The following is a 20,593-nucleotide window of genomic DNA, read 5'->3' as shown; positions in this document are numbered from 1 at the left end:
AAAGAAAGTACCCTCAAACCAATAACCTAGACTTCCACCTTAGGAAACTAGAAAGAGAAGAGCAAACTGAATCCAAAACAAGCACAAAAAAGGAAATAATAAGGATTAGAGCAGGAGTTAATAGATACAGAAAAAAGAAAAAAAGAAAGGAAGGAAGGAAGGAAAGCAGGAAGAAAGAAAAAATAAATGAAACCAAAAGTTGATCCTTTAAAAAGACCAACAAAGTTGTCAAACCTTAAGCTAGCCCGATCAATAAAAAAAAAAGAAAGAAGGCTCAAAGTACTAAAATCAGAAATGAAAGAGGGGACATTACCACCAACCTTACAAAAAAAAAAAAAGGATAATAAGGGAATAATATGAACAGTTGTATTCTAACAAATTAGATACGTTAGATTAAAAGAGCAGATACCTAGAAAGACTCAAAAACTACAGAAACTGAATTAAGAAGAAATAGAAAATCTGAATAGACCTATAACAAGAGATTGAATTAGTAATTAAAAACTGCCCATGATATGTCAATGGACATTTAGGTTGGTTCCATGTCCTGGCTATGGTAAATAGTGCTGCAATGAACACTGTGGTGCACGTCTCTTATTGAATTATGGTTTTCTCAGGGTATATGTCCAGTAGTGGGATTGCTGGGTCATATGGTAGTTCTATTATTAGTTTTTTAAAGAACCTCCATACTGTTTTCCATAGATGTGGCACATATATACAATAGAATATTACTCAGCCATAAAAAGAAATGAAATTGAGTTATTTGTAGTGAGGTGGATGGACCTAGAGTCTGTCATACAGAGTGAAGTAAATCAGAATGAGAAAAACAAATACTGTATGCTAAAAAAAAAAAATGGTACTGATGAACTTAGTTGCAGGGCAGGAATAAAGAGGTAGACATAGAGAATGAACTTGATGACATGGGGTGGGAGGGCAAAGCTGGGGTTAAGTGAGAGTAGCATCGACGTACATACACTACAGAATGTTAAATAGTTGGCTGGTGGGAAGCAGCAGCATAGCACAGGGAGATCAGCTCAGTGCTTTGCGATGACTTAGAGGGTTGGGATAGTGAGGATGGGAGGGAGGCTCAAGAGGGAGGGGATGTGGGGACGTGTGTATGGGTGTGGCTGATTCACTTTGTTGTGCAAATGAAACTAACATGGTATTGTGAAGCAATTATACTCCAATAAAGATGTATTAAAGGGCTTCCCTAGTAGCGCAGTGGTTAAGAATCCGCCTGCCAATGCAGGGGACACAGGTTCGAGCCCTGGTCTGGGAAGATCCCACATGCTGCAGAGCCTGTGCGCCACAACTACTGAAGTCCACGTGCCACAACTACTGAGCCTGTGCTCTAGAGCCCGCGAGCCACAACTATTGAAGCCCGTGCACCTAGAGCCCATGCTCCGCAACAAGAAAAGCCACCGCAATGAGAAGCCCGCGCACCACAACAAAGAATAGCCCCTGCTCACCACAACTAGAGAAAGCCCACGTGCAGCAACTAAGACCCAAAGCAGCCAAAAATAAATAAATAAATTTATATTTTAAAAAAGTGGGCAAAGGATTTGGAGACATTTCTCCAAAGAAGAAATATCTTCTTCCATGTGCCAATAAGCACATGAAAAGATGTTCAACATCATTAATCATTAGAAGGCAAACAAAACCACAATGAGGGTATACACATACACCAGAATATTACACAGCCTTAATTAAAAAGGAAGGAAATTTGAACAGATGCTACAACATGGATGACACTTAAGGATGTTATGCTAGTGAAATAAGCAAGTCAGGAAAAAAACCAAATACTATATGATTCTACTTATATGAGTTACCTAGAGTAGTCAAATTCATACAGACAGAAAGTAGAACTGTAACTGCCAGGGGCTAGGGAAGGGGAATCAGGAGTTATTGTTTAATGAGTACAGAGTTTCAGCTTTGCAAGATGAAAAGAGTTCTGTGGATGGATGATGGTGATGGTACCATACCAATATGAATGTACTTAAGGTCACTGACCTGTATACTCAAAAGGGTTAAAATGGCAAATTTTACATTATGTGTATTTTACCACAATTAAAAAAAATGTGTTCTATAGTTTCCAAATATTTGGGAATTTTCCAGTTTTCTGTTATTGATGGCAGTTTAGTTTCATTATGGTCATAGGGGAACATGCTTTATATGACGTAAATCCTTTTAAATTCATTGATACCTCAAAACAAAACAACAAAAAACCACAATGAGATACCACTTCACACTCGCCTGTATGGCTATAATAAAGAAGACGGACAATAACAACTGTTGACAATTGGGAGAAATTGGAATTCTCATGCATTGATAGTGGGACTGTAAAATGGTGCGGCTGCTTTGGAAAACTGCTTTGGCAGTTCCTCAAAAAGTTATACATGGAGTTATCATGTGACCCAGCAATCTACTCCTAGGTATATATACCCAAGGGAACTGAAAATAATGTTTACATAAAAACAGGTACATAAATGTTCACAGTATCATTATTTATAACAGATAAAAAGTAGAAACAACCTAAATGCCCATGAATTGATGATTGGATATATACAATGTGTTATATCCATACAGTGGAATATTTTTTTAAACAATTATTTTATTATTTATTTATTTGGCCACACTGCAAGGCTTGTGGGATCTTAGTTCCCCAACCAGGGATTGAACCCAGGCCTTGGCAGTGAATGTGCCGAGTCCTAACCACTGGACTGCCAGGGAATTCCCCATACAATGGAATATTACCCAGCCATAAAAAGAAATGAAGTACTGATATAAGCTACAACATGGATAAATCTTGAAAACATGTCAAGTGAAAGAAGCCAAACACAAAAGGCCACATATCATATGATTCCATTTACATTAAATGTCCAGAACAGGCAAATGCATAGAGATAGAAATGAGGTTAGTGGTTGCCAGGGGCTGGGGGATGAAGAGTGAGTGCTAATGGGTGTGGGGTTTCTTTTTGGGGTGATAAAATGTTCTGGAATTAGTGTACATCTTTATGAATACTAAAAAACCACTGTATTATACACTTTTAAAAAAATAAATTTATTATTTATTTAATTGTTATTCTTTTTTGGCCACGTTGGGTCTTCGGTGCTGCGTGTGGGCTTTCTCTAGTTGCAGCGAGCAGGGGCTACTCTTCGTTGCGGTGGGCAGGCTTCTCATTTCAGTGGCTTCTCCTGTTGTGGAGCATGGGCTCTAGGCACGAGGGCTTTGGTAGTTGTGGCTCGCAGGCTTTAGAGCACAGCCTCAGTAGTTGCAGCGCACGGGCTTAGTTGCTCTGCGGCATGTGGGATCTTCCCGGACCAGGGCTCGAACCTGTGTCCCCTGCATTGGCAGGCGATTCTTAACCACTGCACCACCAGGGAAGACCTGTATTATACACTTTAAAAGGGTGATTTTAAAAAAATATTTATTTATTTATTTAATTTATTTATTTAGTTTTGGCTACGTTGGGTCTTAGTTGCCTTAAGCGGGATCTTCGTTGCAGTGCAGGGGCTCTTCGTTGCGGTGCGCGGGCTTCTCTCTAGTTGTGGCGTGAGGGCTCTAGAGCACGTGGGCTCTGTAGTTGTGGTGCATGGGCTCAGTAGTTGCGGTGAGTGGGCTTAGTTGCCCCGTGGCATGTGGGATCTTAGTTCCCCGACCAGGGATTGAACCCATTTCTCCTGCATTGGAAGGTGGATTCTTAACCACTGGACCACCAGGGAAGTCCCAAAAGGGTGAATTTTATTCTAACTTTAAAAAAAAAATCCCTTCAAGTATTAGCACTCATTCTAGGAGTGATGGAGTTAAATTAAGAGGCTAGATGATATCAACACATAAAAAGACTGTAGCAAAACAAAATAATTGTTAAAATGAACATATATAATAAAATGATTATAAGTAGTCAAGAATAAACTACAAGTTTAATTAAGGGGAAAAAAGGATGACACTTTCCTTGCAGTTTTCCAAATCAATATTTGTTTTTCTGCATTCTTTTATTCTCTCTTTAAATTGAGGGGTGGGAGGCGCAGTAGACAAAGATGGAGTATACTGCCATCTGGTCCTTTTCGCTCAACAACTTTAATTAATCTTTGAGGCTGCCACCTCCATTTACTAAATCACAGGAACTTACCATATGTAATTAGTAGCAAAGCTAATTGGAACATAGCTTTTGCTATGACTTTCAGTAATTCTTTTTTTCCAATAGGCACTTCATATATGAGCATGAAACAGGAGGAAATGATTTGCAAGTAATTGGAAAAAGAGGTAGTGATATTTAACATTCATATTTCAAAGATTCACCTTTGAATTTTAAGTACCACAGTCCCCGGAATGTGACACTTGGCAAGTTCTGCAGTCTTAACTCAGTATCTTTGGGGTTGGAGATACATTGGGAAGGCAATAGCCTGATACCCCTCTATAGAAGACAGAAGGCAAACTGAGATTGCATCTGTGTGTGCCCATTGAGGGAGGATTAGTGATATTAAGACAGAGGCTGTCAATAGTTTGTTCATCCCCTCAACTACTCCCTAATATCAAATTGGAATACCAGGCTCCATGTTCAAGGTTACCGTTACTTACCCTGGAATGGATAAAGTATTTTCATTAGAAAAGCTTCACCTGGAAAAGGTAATTGTTCTTTAAAAGCTAAAATGACCGGAAAGGAATTACATAGGGGAATGGGAGAGGTTGAAAAAGGAAAGAGGTCTGAAGAAAATGCAGCAGCTGCAGAGGAAGCAATTAAATGTCACAAGGTCACTTAAATGCCATCTCTTTGATCAATGTTAACTTTCCTACAAGAATTGTGACTTGGTTTGATGATGCCACAACAGGGAGAACTGGGGAAGCCCTCTATTCCCCTTTGGAAAAGAGAAGCTCACCCATATGTGTCTAGGTACTCAAGTACCACTGTTAGAAAAGACCAATAATAACAGTAGACAAATTTTCCATTTGCATTGTGTTTTACCCACCGCAAAGCATTTTCATACCCATTCTTTTACAAACCACCTCTTTGCCATCCAGCTACCAAACAGAAAGGTTCTCCAATGCATATTTTTCAGGAACATGTCTCTTGTTCCCATGCTCATACCCTAGGTATGTCCCCAAAGCCTGTAAGCCACATACCTGAGTGTACTTGCGGAAAAACACACCTTGCACTTTCCCAAAAACTTCATAATCCACTGATATCAGGGTGTCCCCTTCTGCCATACTCACGCTCAGACCTGTCAGAGACCATGAAAGCAGAAAAATAAAGGACTCATTATCCTACACCCAGGCCCCCAATCCTGAGGCAGAAAGGGTCACACACACACCTCTCCATCGTTAACCACTGTGACCTCTCCCTGACCTTAAGGTGCCAGTACTTCGGAGTAAGTAAGCTGTCACGTGTAAGCGCGGGTGTGTGAAGTTAACAGGAAGACACCCGGGCAAGGGAGCCCACAGAGGCCTCTTTTGGGGCAATTACCTGCTTATCCAGTTACCTCCCTACACCCATCCCCGGTCCCGCTCCCTCTCCATCCTTCCCTCTTCCCACGCGAACCTGGCTTCCGCGCCCCCACCAGAATGTCCTATTAATATTTTAGGGCTAATCGAACTGATGAGCACGCCCCGGAGCCCTGCCCCAGGCTCACTCTCCTCGTCCTCCTCTCCGGCGGACTACCCGGGAGACCAGCAGGCCAACTGTTTCCCCGGTTGCGTAACCGCCGCGCCCGTTAGCTTAGAACGCGGCTCCTCCTTCGCTGTCTCCCAGGCCCATCACCTGCGCCGGCCAATCACGCACGGCGCGCTCGGCCCAGAGCCCGCCTAGAGGGTGGGATTTCGGGACGCCAGTGTCTAGTAGCCCCAGAGCCTCCGATTGGCGGGGGGGCGGGATCTGTCCAGGGTCTCGGCTAGGATTCTGCACACCGAGCCCTCACCCCAACTGTCACTAAGCGCACGCCTTTTTTCATTTTCTAGCGGGGACAAAGACGAAGAAACACTTGAGATAAATCCAATCATTCTGTAAATATTTACTGAGAGCCTCTGTGTGCCAGGCACATTTCTAGGTGGTTGACATACGTTAATGAACAAAAAGGATCCCTGGACCGGAGGAGATTAAATTCTGGAGGCAGATGATAAACACTAAACATCATAAACAAACAGACAAACAAATTAAATAGAAGACATACAACTTTTTTGCCCTTTTTCTCAGTTCTCCTCTAATTCTGAGTCATGCCTAAGTCTGGAATTGGTAGCAGCAGAGATAAGTGTATAGGAGGTCCCAGTGGAGGTTATTTCTCCCTCTGTGATTCTGGAAGCGGCTCACCAGAGTCTACCTTACTAAGAAAACTACAAACAATGCTTATCTAAAGCAATCAATCCATCAATCACAAGCACAAGCAAAATAACCCATAATCACAACTGAATCAGTCAATCTAAGCCAAGTGACCAAGTTGCATGAATTTCTTTTGGGAGAAGGGAATTGTCAAGGGGAGTTGTGGGTAATGATTGTTAAAAACAGGGTCACCTTGGGCTTCCCTGGTGGCGCAGTGGTTGAGGGTCCGCCTGCCGATGCAGGGGACACGGGTTCGTGCCCTGGTCCGGGAAGATCCCACATGCCACGGAGCGGCTGGGCCCGTGAGTCATGGCCGCTGATCCTGCGCGTCCGGAGCCTGTGCTCCGCAACGGGAGAGGCCACAACAGTGAGAGGCCCGCGTACCGCAACAACAACAACAACAAAAAAAATAGGGTCACCTTATAGATAACTAATGAGAACATACTGTATAGCACAGGGAACTCTACTTAATGCACTGTGGTGACCTAAATGGGAAGGAAATCCAGAAAAGAGGGGACATATGTATATGTATAGCTGATTCATTTTTCTGTACAGTAGAAACTAACACAACACTGTAAAGCAACTATACTCCAATAAAAACTAATTAAAAAAAAAAGTAGGGTCACCTTGAAGGCATTTGAATACAGATACCCTTAAGATTAAGAATGTGTATGAAGGAAAACTGTGGTGTTTATTGTTGCTCTTTGGAGTGCTTGTGTACCTTACATCCCTTCATAACATAAGATTCCATTGGTGAATATGCCAGGTTGGCAGGCTTGGCAAGGTGAGATGGATTTGCAATGGGAGCCATGGAGATTCATTATTCCATTAGCTGCCCACGACAAAGTGAGGATCCAGATCCTGGAGAATCATACAACCTCAGTGCTGGCGTTGGGGTGGGAGTGGGGTGGGAAGCTGAACTGAATTGTTACGCTTGGTAATATTTGAAAATAATGCTGAACAGAGTAACTGGCTTATATTATTTAAAATTTATTTTTTAAAAACTAGTTTCTCTGTAGAATTAACCTATTGAGTATCTACTGTGTATATACACTGCAGGATATACAAAGATGGATGGTATATAATCTTTGCCCTCAAAGAGTTTTTTATTTAGTGTAAGGGACAAATACGCGTGCAAATGATGACAATACAATGCACAACATGCTAATTCAATTCCACAAGCATCCACTGAGAGCTCGTCATGAGCCAGCCCTGTGCTAGAACAAGGACAGAAAATATTATGAGAACACAAAGGAGCAAAGAGAGTCATTCTGGCTGGGAAGAGTGGGAAAGCATTCTTGGAGGAACCAGCATATTACCCAAGGTTACACAACCACAAACAGTAAGTGATGGAGCTGGGATCTAGTTCCAAGCAGTCTGAGTACAGAACCTACTCCCATGAATGCTATGCTCCACCACCTCCCAGTACGTGGAGCTTGGAGTAAGGCCACTGAGGTAAGAAAGTGCAAGTAGTCAGGTGTGGCTGGACCAGGGTTTCTCAACCCTGGCTGCACATTAGGACCTTGGGGAAAGCTTTGTAAAATCCTGATACCCAGGCCTCACTCCCAGAAATTGCTTTCTAGGTAGTCCTAAAGCACAGCCAAGGTTCAGATGCCCTGGACTAGCCTCTGGGGAGGCAAGACTGGAAAGGTAGGCTGGACCTAATCTGGCAAGCTGAAGTTCCATGCTAAGTTACATATTTCAACTTTATCCTATAGGTAAAGAAGCAGCCACTGGGTAGGAGAATTATGGGGTCAGAAGTATTCAGGATAATTATTCTGGCAGCAGCCAGAAGGATAGGTTTGGGGAGCAGATGAATAGCAGTTAGGAGAGTGGTGTCATCCCAGTGAGAAGTGAGGGAGGAACTCACCTAGGGTTGTAGAAACGTAAAGGAGGGGACATATATAAGAGACATCGCAGGGTAACTTCAACAGAACCTGCTGACCAGTTAGAGAGAGGGGGTGACAAAGTGGGAGGAGTAGAAGATGACTGATGCTTTCAGCATGAGAGGAAACACTGGAGAAGTAGATTGGGGAATGCGGAGGTGATCACAACTTCGTTTTCTGTCATATTGAGTTTGTGGTTCCTGAGGAACATTCACGTGCAAGTGCTACATGGGAATTTGGAAATTTGAGTCCGTAATTAAGGAGAGAGAACTAAGCTAGATACCATTTAAACATAGGTGAGACCTGAAATTTCAGCATTTGGCTGAAATCATTAAGGAAGAGAATGTCTGAAACTACATTTATATGAGAAATACGAGGGCCTTGGAGAACACCTACATTTGAGGGGAAGGTGAGGAAAAGACATAAATGCAAGGACATGAAAGAAGAAACCAAGAAGGCACACAGGAGCAAGTGAGAAGAGTTCCAACCGAGAGAAAAATCAATGTCAAATGAGTAGGCTGAAGAAATAGCAGCTTTTGTCTTTAGGGTCATTGGAAGGTCACTGGTAGCCTAGCAGTTAAATAAAGCGGACAGAGGGGAACCAGACCACAATGGACTGGACAATGAGGGGGAGTTGAGGAAGTGGGGGCAGGAAATGTAGTGTTTTCTATTAAGAAGTGGAGAAGAGGAGAAAGGAATGGGACCCTAAGGGGGAAGATGTGGCCAAGGGAAATGAGGCTTTTTGTGCAGGGCAAAGTTAAGCATATTCTAAAACCACAGAAGCGTGTGTGGATAGATACAACTTGAAGTTAACAAGATGCAGGGGTAAAGTGAGTCAATTCCTGGACGGTACTGAAAGGGACTAAGTCAAGAGAACTCAAGGAAAGACAAAGATTCTTCTTCCTCATAAACAAGAGGGAAAGAAGTCAAGATGGAGGGAGGCACCTTGGGAAATTCTGCCAGGCTGGAGGGGAGCTTCTGGAGTTGATGACAGGCAAGCCCCATGCTGAGATAACTGGGACCTTGAGAAGAGTGGGAAATGTCTGAAAATGCATACAGAGAAGGCAGTGGAGAGTCAACTAGGAAAGAAAACAAGGCATAAAAGGACTGCCTTGGAGCACCACCAAGGCATTTCTTTATAACATGTAAAAGCTGTATTATGACATGTTGAAGTATTAACACCGACCACTGCTGTCTATATTATTTTCCATGTGCATGAATCTTTTAAGTAGTTACAGGGAAAAAAGTAAGCTGCCTGTTCCAAACAGCTTACACAAATGAACTGAAGTATGAAGACAAATAAACTCTCTTCTGATGTTAGCAAGTTATGGAGTATCTTTAGTGTTGAAACCAGGTTATACTGAGCATTTTCGATCTGGTAGTTAACTTTATTATCATTACACTTGTCTGAGTCACTCCTGGGCCCTAAGAAGAGAGGGCCAGAGTTACCACGTGAGAGTAAAACATTATATCAAAATAATTAGATTGGCTACAAAAATTTCCCCCCTTCTGCGTAGCAAAACCTAGCCGAGTTGCTAAAATTTGACGCAAGCTCCAAACTATTTGCGAGGAAAAGCATGGAGAGATAGTATACAGCCGTACCTGGGGCCCGTACAAGGCAGCCGAACGTGCTAAGAAAGGCTATCAGCAGGCCCACTCCCGCTAAGGGGGCAGACACCGGAATCCGGCGGCAGAATGACTTGAGGGCACATCTAGGCGCTCCGTCTTTTGCCAGAGAAGGGCACACCCCAGGATCTGAGACCATCGCTCTGAGAAAAATCCAAGCTCTTTGATGGAGCCCCAGAAAAGCCTCACCCACCCCATTCCCCCGTCCCCTAAGGGCAGAGCTGGAAGGAGCTGCAGAGTTGGCGGGACACCGGGTCAGGCGACACTCTGGTCGACCGCGCCCGCGCCCGGGGCGGCGCCCGGTGGTGTGCGGACTGCGCTTGCGCACGCCTCACCCACCCACCCACCGCGGAATTCGCGGCGAGGTGGGGCTGGGCGCCCACGCTCTCCCGTCTCCAGGCAACGGGAAAAACAGAGGCCAGCTGAGAGCGCCTGCGCGGCCGTCGGTGGAGGGAGGGTTCGTGGTCGGGAAAACTAAGTCCTGGGGTTTCCCCTGAGCAACAGCTGTCCCCGAGAGCCTCAGGTACGCGGAAGGGTGGGGAGACATGGGGTCAGCACCTTGACCTCCCAAGCGCCCGACAGATCCGCCTCTCAGATTACAGACCTGCCGTCTGTGCCGCGGGAACTCCTTGGGTGAGGGTTTGCCAGTCAGGCACCTGCTGCAGGCCCTGAGCTGCAGCAGCTGTGCTCTTTGGGGTCAAGCATTGTTTCAGCAGGAGGGAAGCCCCGAGAGCTCTTTGTGCCAGTCACTTAGCAATTGGCCGCAGTTTTCTCACCTATAAAATGATGGGGCTAGACTTGGAGTCCTAAGGTCCCTAAATTCGAGTCCTGAAACTCTGAGAGAACCCCTCAGTTTACAGATGAAGAAACTGGAGCCAGCGAGGGGAAGCTGCTTGTCCTGTGTCACAGGCCTAAAAACTGACTTTCAATCCAATAGCTCTTTCCACCTGCTACAGAGTGTGCTGTGTATGGCAGAGGCTGGTACTGATACAAAGGAAAGCCAGGTGACAGGAACACCTGTATCACATTCCTTTTTCTATCCTCAGGGCCTAATAAGCACCCGCAAGACATAATAAGTGTTCACCAAATGCTTATTGAATGAAAGCTCTGGCAGACCCAGCACCACTGTCCCTAAGAAGTCTAAGGGAAAATGTGGGTAGGACAAATGTAGAAACAGTTTACTTTAGCAGCCAACATGAACCTCAGACAAACTCCTCACATACATCTGGTTTAAATCTCCCCTAGGCTTTCAGTCCACGCCCTGAATGGCTGGTCTCCAGTTGTCACTGCCTCTGCCTGTGGGCATTATGCTCCCACAGAATAAAACGGAAGCTCCAGAGTTCCACTCAGCTAAGCAAGACCCCTCTGAAAAAGGTGACTCTTCCCAGCGGTCCTCTATGGGGCACCCGAGGAACAATGTCCAGCAGAAGCTTTTGAGCAACCAAGAGCAGACGCTGGATAATCTCTACACTCACCCCAAATGGAACACCTGCACGAAAGCCCAGAGCTACTCTTATCCCTGCTGTGCTGGAATCAGCCAGCAAGACTCAAGAAGCAATCCCCAGGGCCAAGCAAAGTGTTTGTTTTACTCACCAGGCCCTCAATCCCAGTATCCCAAAGCAAATAACCAGGAATTCATCCCCTTTTCAAAGAAGCGAGTTGGGGTGGACCGGGCATACCCACTGAAACCTGTGTTTCACCGGAAGCCCCATAGTACAGGTGAGGCTGGCACTGATGGGGACCAGAATGTCTCTCCAAGACCCCCTGAGCCAAGAAAGTTTTCATACAATAGCTTTGGTTCAAGGAACTGGGTGAATTCATCTGTGGTTGGTACAGTTGCTGCCAGTCAGGAGGACAGGGTCATGGCAAACCCCAACAGGACGGAGTGGATGCAGATCCAAAGACTAGAGGCTGCAGGGGAGAGTTTAGAGGAGGAAATCCGCAGAAAAGAGGCTCTTCTGAGGGAAAAGCTGAAGAAGACAGAGGAGGAACTCAGAAGGATCCAGAAGGAAAAAGAACAGGCTGAGGAAAATGAAAAAAGAGAGCTGCAGAGAATGGTACTCCCCGGGAGGAGAGTTAAAGGCAATACCACATACAAACCTATCTTCTCCCCAGAATTCATGTCTGAGGAAGTCTTCAGTAGAGACACAGGAGAGGATGAAACTTGGGGACGGTCTCAAGAAAGATCTAGTCCATTCCAGTTCTCTGATTATGGAGTTCAGAAGCTCAAAAGGGAAAGACTGGTGGCAAGCAATAACAACATCCGAGACCGAGTCTCAGGGCGATCGAAGGAGACGTTTTCTCAAGCTTCAGAAGCGCCGCTCAGTGCTTTGCGGAGGTCCACCAGCAATTCTAGCTCGTCTAGGGCACCACACTCCTCGGGCTCCGGCTGTTCCACTGAAGAGCCAGAACGGGGTGAGTGCAGCCACTGTGGCCGAAAGTTCCTCTTGCTCAGGCTGGAGAGACACTCCAACGTCTGCCGCAGGATGCAGAGTTCCAAGAGGAAAGTGTTTGATTCCTCCAGGGCCCGTGCCAAGGGCACAGAACTAGAGCAGTACTTGAACTGGAAGGAACCAGCCCCAGTCAAGGTAACAAGGGCCTTATGGATTTGCCTTGAGTGGGGATCATTTTAAGGCCTGTTATATACTCATCCATTTTCTTTAAAAAAATTTCATGTGTCATATGGGGAGAAAGTGAGAATTAACGTTTGATTTATTGATTACTACTGTGTGCCAGTCACAGTGATGGGAGCTTTTCATATGATCCTCACCACAACCCTGTGAAGATTTCATTATCTTTTATCAGTTCAAAAATCAAGTGTCAGAGAGGTTAACTTGCTTGAGATCACAAACAGTCTTAAATGACAGTCAGCATATAAATCTGGGTCAGAATGACTCCAAAAATCTAGACTTAAAAAATATATGTCCTTGGGCTTCCCTGGTGGTGCAGTGGTTGACAGTCCTCCTGCCGATGCAGGGGACACGGGTTCGTGCCCCGGTCCGGGAAGATCCCACATGCCGCGGAGCGGCTGAGCCCGTGGGCCATGGCCGCTGAGCCTGCGCGTTCGGGGCCTGTGCTTCGCGGCGGGAGAGGCCACAGCAGTGAGAGGCCCGCGCACCGCAAAAAAAAGAAAAAGAAAAAAAAATATGTGTGTGTGTGTGTGTGTGTGTGTGTGTGTCCTTTTGATTATAAAAGTAATAAACACTTACTTTAGAAAATTTAAGAGAATGAAAAATATAAAGAAAAATATTATGAAGCATTTCACTACCCTGAGAGAATTCTTCGCTCTCTGCAATATATTCTGCCCCCTCCCAAGATTAGGACTTGCTACCACTCCTATAAGCTGTATCTATTTTTTCAAGATTGGCTAATTTTGATATACCTTCTTAGTAAATACATGAAACACAATTGTTTGGAATTCTTTTTCTCCCCATTTAGAGAGTAAACACCTTAAGGTTAGAAGACTTTATTTTATTTTTTTAATAATTTTTATTGGGGTGTAGTTGATTGACAATGTTGTGTTAGTTTCAGGTGTACAGCAAAGTGAATCAGTTATATGTATATATATATATATCCACTCTTTTTTAGATTCTTTTCCCATATAGGTCATCACAGAATATTGAGTAGAGTTCCCTGTGCTATACAGTAGGTCCTTGTTAGTTATCTATTTTAATTTTTATTTATTTATTTATTTATTTATTTTTTGCGGTACACGGGCCTCCCACTGCCGCGGCCCCTCCCGCCACGGAGCACAGGCTCCGGACGCACAAGCCCAGCGGCCACGACCCACGGGCCCAGCCGTTCCGCGGCACGCGGGACCCTCTTGGATCGGGGCACGAACCCGCACCCCCAGCATCGGCAGGCGGACCTCCAACCACTGCGCCACCAGGGAAGACCTATTTTTATTTTTTAAAACTTATTTTTGGCTGTGTTGGGTCCTCATTGCTGCGCACGGGCTTTCTCTAGTTGCGGCGAGCAGGGGCTACTCTTCTTGCGGTGTGCAGGCTTCTCATTGCAGTGGCTTCTCTTGTTGTGGAGCACAAGCTCTAGGCACGCGGGCTTCAGTAGTTGTGGCACGTGGGCTCAGTAGTTGTGGCTCGTGGGCTCTAGAGCACAGGCTCAGTAGTTGTGGTGCATGGGCTTAGCTGCTCCGTGGCATGTGGGATCTTCCTGGAGCAGGACCCAAACCCGTGTCCCCTGCATTGGCAGGAGGATTCTTAACCACTGCACCACCAGGGAAGTCCAGTTATCTATTTTATATACAGTAGTGTATATATCTCAATCCCAATCTCCCGATTTATTCCCCCCCAGCACTCCCTCCTGGCAACCACAAGTCGGTTCCCTATGTCTGTGACTCTATTTCTGTTCTGGAAACAAGCTCATTTGTACCTTTTTTTTTTTTTGGTTTAACCATATACCATTCTAAGTGCTCTAGATTACATATACTATCTCACATAATTTCCCAACAATACTACTACTATCCCATTTTAGATATGAGGCAAGAAGTTAAGTAACATGCCCAAGATGACACACACACACATATATATATATATTTTTTTCTATGTCATAATATTGACATTCAGTCCAGTAATCTTCCACTGCAACAGCTCCTTTACTTTGCAATGAAAATTGATTTGTATATTTTTTGCCTCTGAGTCCTTGTGGAATTTTTTTTTTAAATTCAAACAGAAAGTCACTAAAATTATAATCATCCTCATCAGTTCACTCTGTCCCATGTAATTAATTTTTTTATCCTGATCTTTTGTTAGCACTTTTATGAGTTCATCAGTTTTCCATTAGAGTTCTGAAAATGCTTATCCATTCAGTTCAGCAGTATAGTCAGTTACCAGAAGCCTGTACTTGTCAGAGTCTTTTCCATGAATTCCTTGAAGATGAAACCCTTTTATAGGAACATTTTTGCAAAAGCATCAGAGTACACCCAGAACTCTCTGTAAATGACCAAAGACTTAAAAATGACCACGGTTAAAGATTTGATGAAAGTTCATAATAATGCAGTTGACAAGGAAATTTAGTTATTTCTGAGATATACATTTTAAAGTAATAACTAGAATTATGACTTATAACATTATACCAGAACATATAAGATTTTTAGAAATTTCATGTAATGTCTGAAACATTTATATTAACATATTTCCATACAAATAACCCAAAGAAAGTTTAGTATTAGTTGTTTTTTTGGTTTGTTTGGTTTTTTATACTGCAGGTTCTTATTAGTCATCAGTTTTATACACATCAGTGTATACATGTCAATCCCAATCGCCCAATTCAGCTTCCACATATAAGTGATATCATATGATATTTGTCTTTCTCCGTCTGACTTACTTCACTCAGTATGACAATCTCCAGGTCCATCCATGTTGCTGCAAATAGCATTATTTCATTCTTTTTTTTTACAGCTGAGTAATATTCCATTGTGTATATGTACCACATCTTCTTTATCCACTCCTCTGCTGATGTACATTTAGGTTGCTTCCATGTCTTGGCTACTGTAAATAGTGCTGCTATGGACATTGGGGTGCATGTATCTTTTTGAATTATGGTTTTCTCCAGATATATGCTCAGAAGTGGGATTGCTGGATTAGAGGACTTCGTCTTTGGTGAACATTCCTAGCTGCAGAAAAATGTTGTAAAAAGTGACTTTGAGACACTTCCATACATTTGGGGGAACTTCATAGGCACATTTGGATAGTCAGATCTGGAGAAGATTGTCTGGTGAAGCTTCTACCACCTTGTCAAGGTTATAACACTGGGGTTGTAAATGAGTGTTTCTCAAAGTGTGGCATGCTGACATGCATTTTTTATTTCAGTAATTGTAATGCGTATTAGAAAAGTAAAACATAGTAAGCCCTTGATTTCTAGGAATCATGAATTTAAAGAAAAATAGTAAGAGGGATTAAGTGAAAGTGGTATGCAAATGATCAAAATGTGCGAAAGCCTAGACCACATGATCTCAAAGCCCGTCCAGCTCTGAGTCTCGTAAACTGTGAGAGTGTTACTCTATTTTCATTTCCTTCCAACCCTCCCACTGCCACGCTAACACCTCTTGTCCGTTAGCACTTTACAGTTTATGTGTGTATTTGCGGGGCTTTTAAAAACTCACGTTTATGTGGTGGCTGTTAAGAGAAGTCTTTTGCAGTCTTAATTATTTCTTTCAATACGATATGGGAGATCACTACAAGAAAGTCCTTTCCATGTTTAGCGACGATCTCCCTGAAATCGGGTTTCCAACGAGAAGTCAACATTTTGCCCTTGCAGATAATGATATGATCATCAGTTCCTGTTCTATCCTGTTTTTTTTCTGGTCAACCCAATAATCCACTTGGGTATTCTCTGTCCCACTATAGTGGTTTATTTCTGGCCAGAACCTAAAAGAATCTTGTGTTTCTTAAATTCCCAAATACAGTAGCAATAAAGCAAAAAAAAAAAAAAAAAAAAAAAAAGGGTTTCTGAGATCAGATGCCCTAGCTTTGTGGAAACTAGTTTGAGGAAATATGTTGCATTGAGGACATCAAGGCAGAAAGGATCTGGATTGAGATGGACTCCTCTCCTTGGACCGTCCCAAGTTTTATTCCAAAGCTTTGTGCCTTTGTAAGCTGAGTGGTTTGTGTCTCTCTGTTATTCCTTCAGTGTACTTGCAAGAACAGGTGATTTTTCTTTTATCCTTTAATATTCACATAACTTCCAGCAGACTCATACTCTTGTCTCTCTACTAGACCTTATGTATTTGAGCATAGAGACTATATCTTTGTGCTTTGTGATTAATAAGTGTTAATTGAATAAACTTCAGTACAATGAAGAATCAAAGTATAAGTATCATATAGTTGAGGAACTTTCCCCTAATTCAATTCTAAAGGTTCCTAAATACCATCTCTAACACTCTGATTCTCTTGCCTTGTCTGTTTCAGTAAGATTTTCCTGATGGATCCTTCCTTTTCCTTTGATAACATCTCTTCCTATATTCATCACCAAGCAGCTACTTGCTTTTCTTTTTTCTTCTTTTTAAAATTAATATTCTTTTCATTTGAGTAGTATTTGAATACATTTGAAAAATCATGCAGTACTGAGTGACCTATAATGCAGATCAACAGTATTTTGCCTCATCCCTCTCTGGCCCCTCATCTGGCTCCCACAGGCAGTTCTGATAGATGGCTCTTCTGGTATGCATTTCCATATTTCTAAATAATATACTTATTTGCTTGATTTATCAATTTTGCACATTATCTGTTGACCTCTTATGGACACTCTGGGTTCTTATCCCCTCTCCTCCCACTTTTCTCCTTCCCTTATCCTTCCATTGTAGTGATATCACAGTTTGGGGTTAAACCAGTAGTCAGCTGTTTATGTGATAATAACCATATAAATTTTGTTCACTGCTGAGTGGACAGATTCTGCCCCTGCCCACATTCACCCAGAGTTAATAACTGACCCATGTTTTAATTTGCTTGGTTTCCTACATACCTAATTGTATTTTTTTTCCCCTGAATGATCTGCCCAGTATCAGACACCTGTTAATGTTTTTCTATCAGTTTGACTTTTTTTTCTTCTGGAACCTCCATCCCACCATTCTTTTTCTTCCTGCTCCAGTCCAGACTGGTTCTTCTCCAGGCCTGGTGCAGACCTGTTGTTTGGAACTTCTCTCTGCTTCTCTCCTGTTTCCAGCACCCTGTGTCTTCCTTTTTCTTGCTTTACTCCTTGCTTTGCTGAAGCTTTATTAAGAAAGGTGCACGGGAGGCATATTTTTTGTCTTGGGATGAATTAAAATATCGATATAATAGCTTTATTTTTGATTGATGAATCGGCCAGGTAGAGAATTCTAGCTGGAAAATTATTTTCTGTTAGAACTTTTATGGCATTTTCCCACTAGCTTTTAGCATCCAATGTTACTGTTGAGAAATCTGATACCATTTTGATTTCTGCTCCATTATATGAAACCTATAGATTTTTTTTTTTCTTAAAACTTATAGGGTTCTCTCTTTATTCTACAATGATTGTGTTGGATAGTGGGTAGGCCATTTCAATCTCAAGGGTAGTGATATTTATTTCTAAGAATGTTTATTGTCTTCTTTAATAATTTCCTCCTTGTGCTTTCTGTTTTTGGAACTCCTATTAGTCAGTGTTGGACTTTCTAGATTGACTTCCTAATTTTCTGATCTTTTCTACTTTCCATCTTGATCCTTTTTCCCATTCTGCGTAACTTTTCTGACATTATTTTACAACAGTTCTATTTTTAGCTATTGCAGTATTAATTTATAATAGTTCTTTCTGGTTCTCTCATTCCTTTTTCATAGTATATATATTCTTGTTTCATAGATAAAATCTCTTCTAACACTACTTTGATATTATGATTTTTTGTAAAAAAATTTCTTCTGCTACCTGCTTTGTTGCTACTTCCTGAGCGTGTATGCATGTGTGTTCCTGTACTTGTTTGGTCTCTTCCTTGTTAGAGCTTTACTGACTGTCCGTTCATATTTAAGCTTAAGTGGGGCTTGTTGACTGAGGGCTTTCATATTAGGGTTGTCAAACAGTGAGCCTTTTAATTGGGGTCCCTCAGGATCAGCATCTCAACTTTTCTCTCAACTGCTTGGTGCATCCAGAGAACTTCTGCCTCCTATGAGGGTGCCTGTGTCTGGTACTCTGGGAGCTGAGTGGGGGAAGGAAGCTGACAGTTAATTCCACAATACGTTGCGTACACTTGCCCTTAATCTCCATTTTCAGCCCCTAGATTAACCCTGCTCTCCACTGTGCCTGGATGTCCTGAGTCTGAAACCTGTCTGGTTCAATTTCTCCAGAGAGGGTGCTGGAAGTGTTGGACACTTGGATGTGCAAGGTGGAGAGGAGCCCTGGGAGCCAACCTGTTCACCTCCCCCTTCCCACTACCTGTATTTCCAAGCACTGAGCCTCCCAGGGGTTCTGCTGGGAAATAGGCTTGCCTCTCAGTACTATCGGCCTTTGCAGGCCCTTAGTTTAAGTCAGCGGTCCCAGACTTTTTGGCACCAGGGGCCGGTTTTGTGGAAGGCAGTTTTTCCATGGGTGGGGTGGGGAGGGGGATAGTTCAGGCGGTGATGCGAGCAATGGGGGAGCAGCAGATGCAGCTTCGCTCGCTGCTTGCCCGCCGCTCACCTCCTGCTGTGCGGCCTGGTTCCTAACAGTCGGTGGACCAGAACCAGTCCGCAGCCCCGGGGGCGCTGGGGGCCCCTGGTTTAAGTGCCTCCACTCTGGCAAGTCAGTTATCATTGTCGCTTCTTTCCTGTTCTCTTTGACCTTAATTTCCTTACTGTCATTCTAACGGAGACTCAGGAAGGGGATGAGATAGACACCAAGTTAAATGATCAGTCTTCCTTCAACTTACAGGCTGAACCTCCTTGGAAGAGCAACTGGAAACAGAAGCACGAATCTTTCATCCGTACCCTCCGTCAGGCTCGAGAGGTCCAGCAGATAATTGCCAAAGGTGGAAACCCCTCTGACCTGCCTCCCATCCTGCCTGCAGAAAATCCAGACTATATTCAGTGTCCTCACTGTAGCCGCCACTTTGCTCCCAAGGTGGCAGAGTGGCACATTCCTAAGTGTAAGACCATCAAGAACCGCCCTCCACCTCCAAGGAAGCACTGCAGTTGAGCAGACAACAGTGGAAACTTCCTTGATAGTCCAGAAGGCTCCGCTTCTCTTCAGCAGTAAATGGGAGTAGAATAATTTGATGCAGAGCAGAAAGAACTAAAACTTTTACATCTCCCAGGTCTGCCTGCAGAGCTGAAATCGGTGAAGAGAGAGAGACCCATTGCTGAGCAGCAGCAGCAGGAGGCAACAGGAAGCCTCAGCTTCCCACTAAATCACCGCCTGCGGCTGGTGCGCCTCATGTTATTGCCCTAAGAACTGATGGGTGAGGGCACGTAAGAGTAGCGAGGAGGCTACATTAAAGCTCTCTTCTTGCAAGCCTGATTGTGGTTTGTGCTAGTTAAGTGCCTGCATTTGCTGTGCCTTCTTGCCACTGCCTCTGCATGTATGTCTATGGCTTCTGTTAACTCCTCTTGTTCTTGCAAGAAGTTGGCTCGTTGGTATCAGAGGATCATGGTATCTTATAAAAAATACAGTTTTGCCGTAAGACAAATGACCTCCCTGATACGTGGTCCTGGCCAAAAGTCAATACAAGCATGGAAGGTTCAGGCGCCAGTATGTCCTAAAGCCTCCCCACGTTGTACTGTGTAATAAAGGGAACCTCATCTTTATGTACAATACTTTACAGGGTAGGGATGGGGAAAAGCACACTATGTCTCTGCAGCTGTTCCTTCCTAATGGATTTCATATGTCAGAAAAAAAAAAAAGGAAGGAAGGAACTTTAGTTTCAGCTATTGCTAGCACTCTGCTTTCAAATCAGGTTGGTTTAATGACTTTTAAAATGAAGCAGCAAAATATACCATCAAAGCAACCTGGGACATTCTGGTGTCACATGTCCCTGCTGATCACATCACAGTAAACTTCTATTCTAGAAAGTAAACTTTGAAGGAAAAGATAGCAGATCTAAAATCTTCTCTGGGCAGAATCATGCCTACTGCAAGTAACCTTCATAATTAGGCCTTCAATAAATGGGTTTGAGGAATTTAAAATTAAACAAATAATAAAATGAGTGAGTCTTAGACTTGTCAAATGGGAGAAGTGATAAGGTAATGTCTGATGGGGGAGAAGCTATCAGTTCAGGTAGGATGAAGCTAACACAACAGATCTGAAATACTAGTAAGATTACTGTCCTGAGAGTATC

At 43.4% G+C, this 20,593-nt stretch overlaps 2 protein-coding genes across 7 annotated transcripts in view; one reads left to right on the top strand and one right to left on the bottom strand.

Moving 5' to 3' along the window:
• Window positions 1-10,098, bottom strand: part of LOC307182940 (acylphosphatase-1) — a 43,158-nt gene extending 33,060 nt beyond the window's left edge. For 2 of the 4 annotated variants that reach the window (XM_079914697.1, XM_079914694.1), the window contains exons 1-2: window positions 9,796-10,098; window positions 5,119-5,216 (exon numbers count right to left, since the gene is read on the bottom strand). In XM_079914697.1, coding sequence (XP_079770823.1) covers window positions 5,119-5,216; window positions 9,796-9,958 — 261 coding nt within the window. In that variant the 5' untranslated portion in view covers window positions 9,959-10,098. Of the gene's footprint in view, window positions 1-5,118; window positions 5,217-5,533; window positions 5,667-9,795 lie in introns of those variants that run through there. The other 2 variants (XM_079914695.1, XM_079914696.1) reach the window with 2 other exon arrangements.
• A 96-nt stretch (window positions 10,099-10,194) lies between these two features.
• On the top strand, window positions 10,195-20,103 carry ZC2HC1C (zinc finger C2HC-type containing 1C). 3 transcript variants are annotated; one of them, XM_079914703.1, is made up of 3 exons: window positions 10,195-10,342; window positions 11,065-12,407; window positions 19,192-20,103. In XM_079914703.1, exons 2-3 carry the CDS (start codon window positions 11,085-11,087, stop codon window positions 19,453-19,455), a joined length of 1,587 nt encoding a protein of 528 aa, XP_079770829.1. In that variant the 5' UTR covers window positions 10,195-10,342; window positions 11,065-11,084; the 3' UTR covers window positions 19,456-20,103. The 3 variants fall into 3 exon arrangements, with proteins under 3 accessions (XP_079770829.1, XP_079770831.1, XP_079770830.1); XM_079914705.1 differs by having other exon boundaries at window positions 11,065-12,234; window positions 19,192-19,285; XM_079914704.1 differs by lacking the exon at window positions 10,195-10,342 and having other exon boundaries at window positions 10,876-12,407.
• Window positions 20,104-20,593: the final 490 nt, after the last annotated feature.

The sequence above is a fragment of the Stenella coeruleoalba genome (assembly GCF_951394435.1).
Source record: "Stenella coeruleoalba genome assembly, chromosome: 2".
NCBI lineage: Eukaryota > Metazoa > Chordata > Mammalia > Artiodactyla > Delphinidae > Stenella > Stenella coeruleoalba.
Note: the sequence above shows the minus strand (reverse complement) of the source record. Positions and strands in the feature narration are given on the sequence as shown.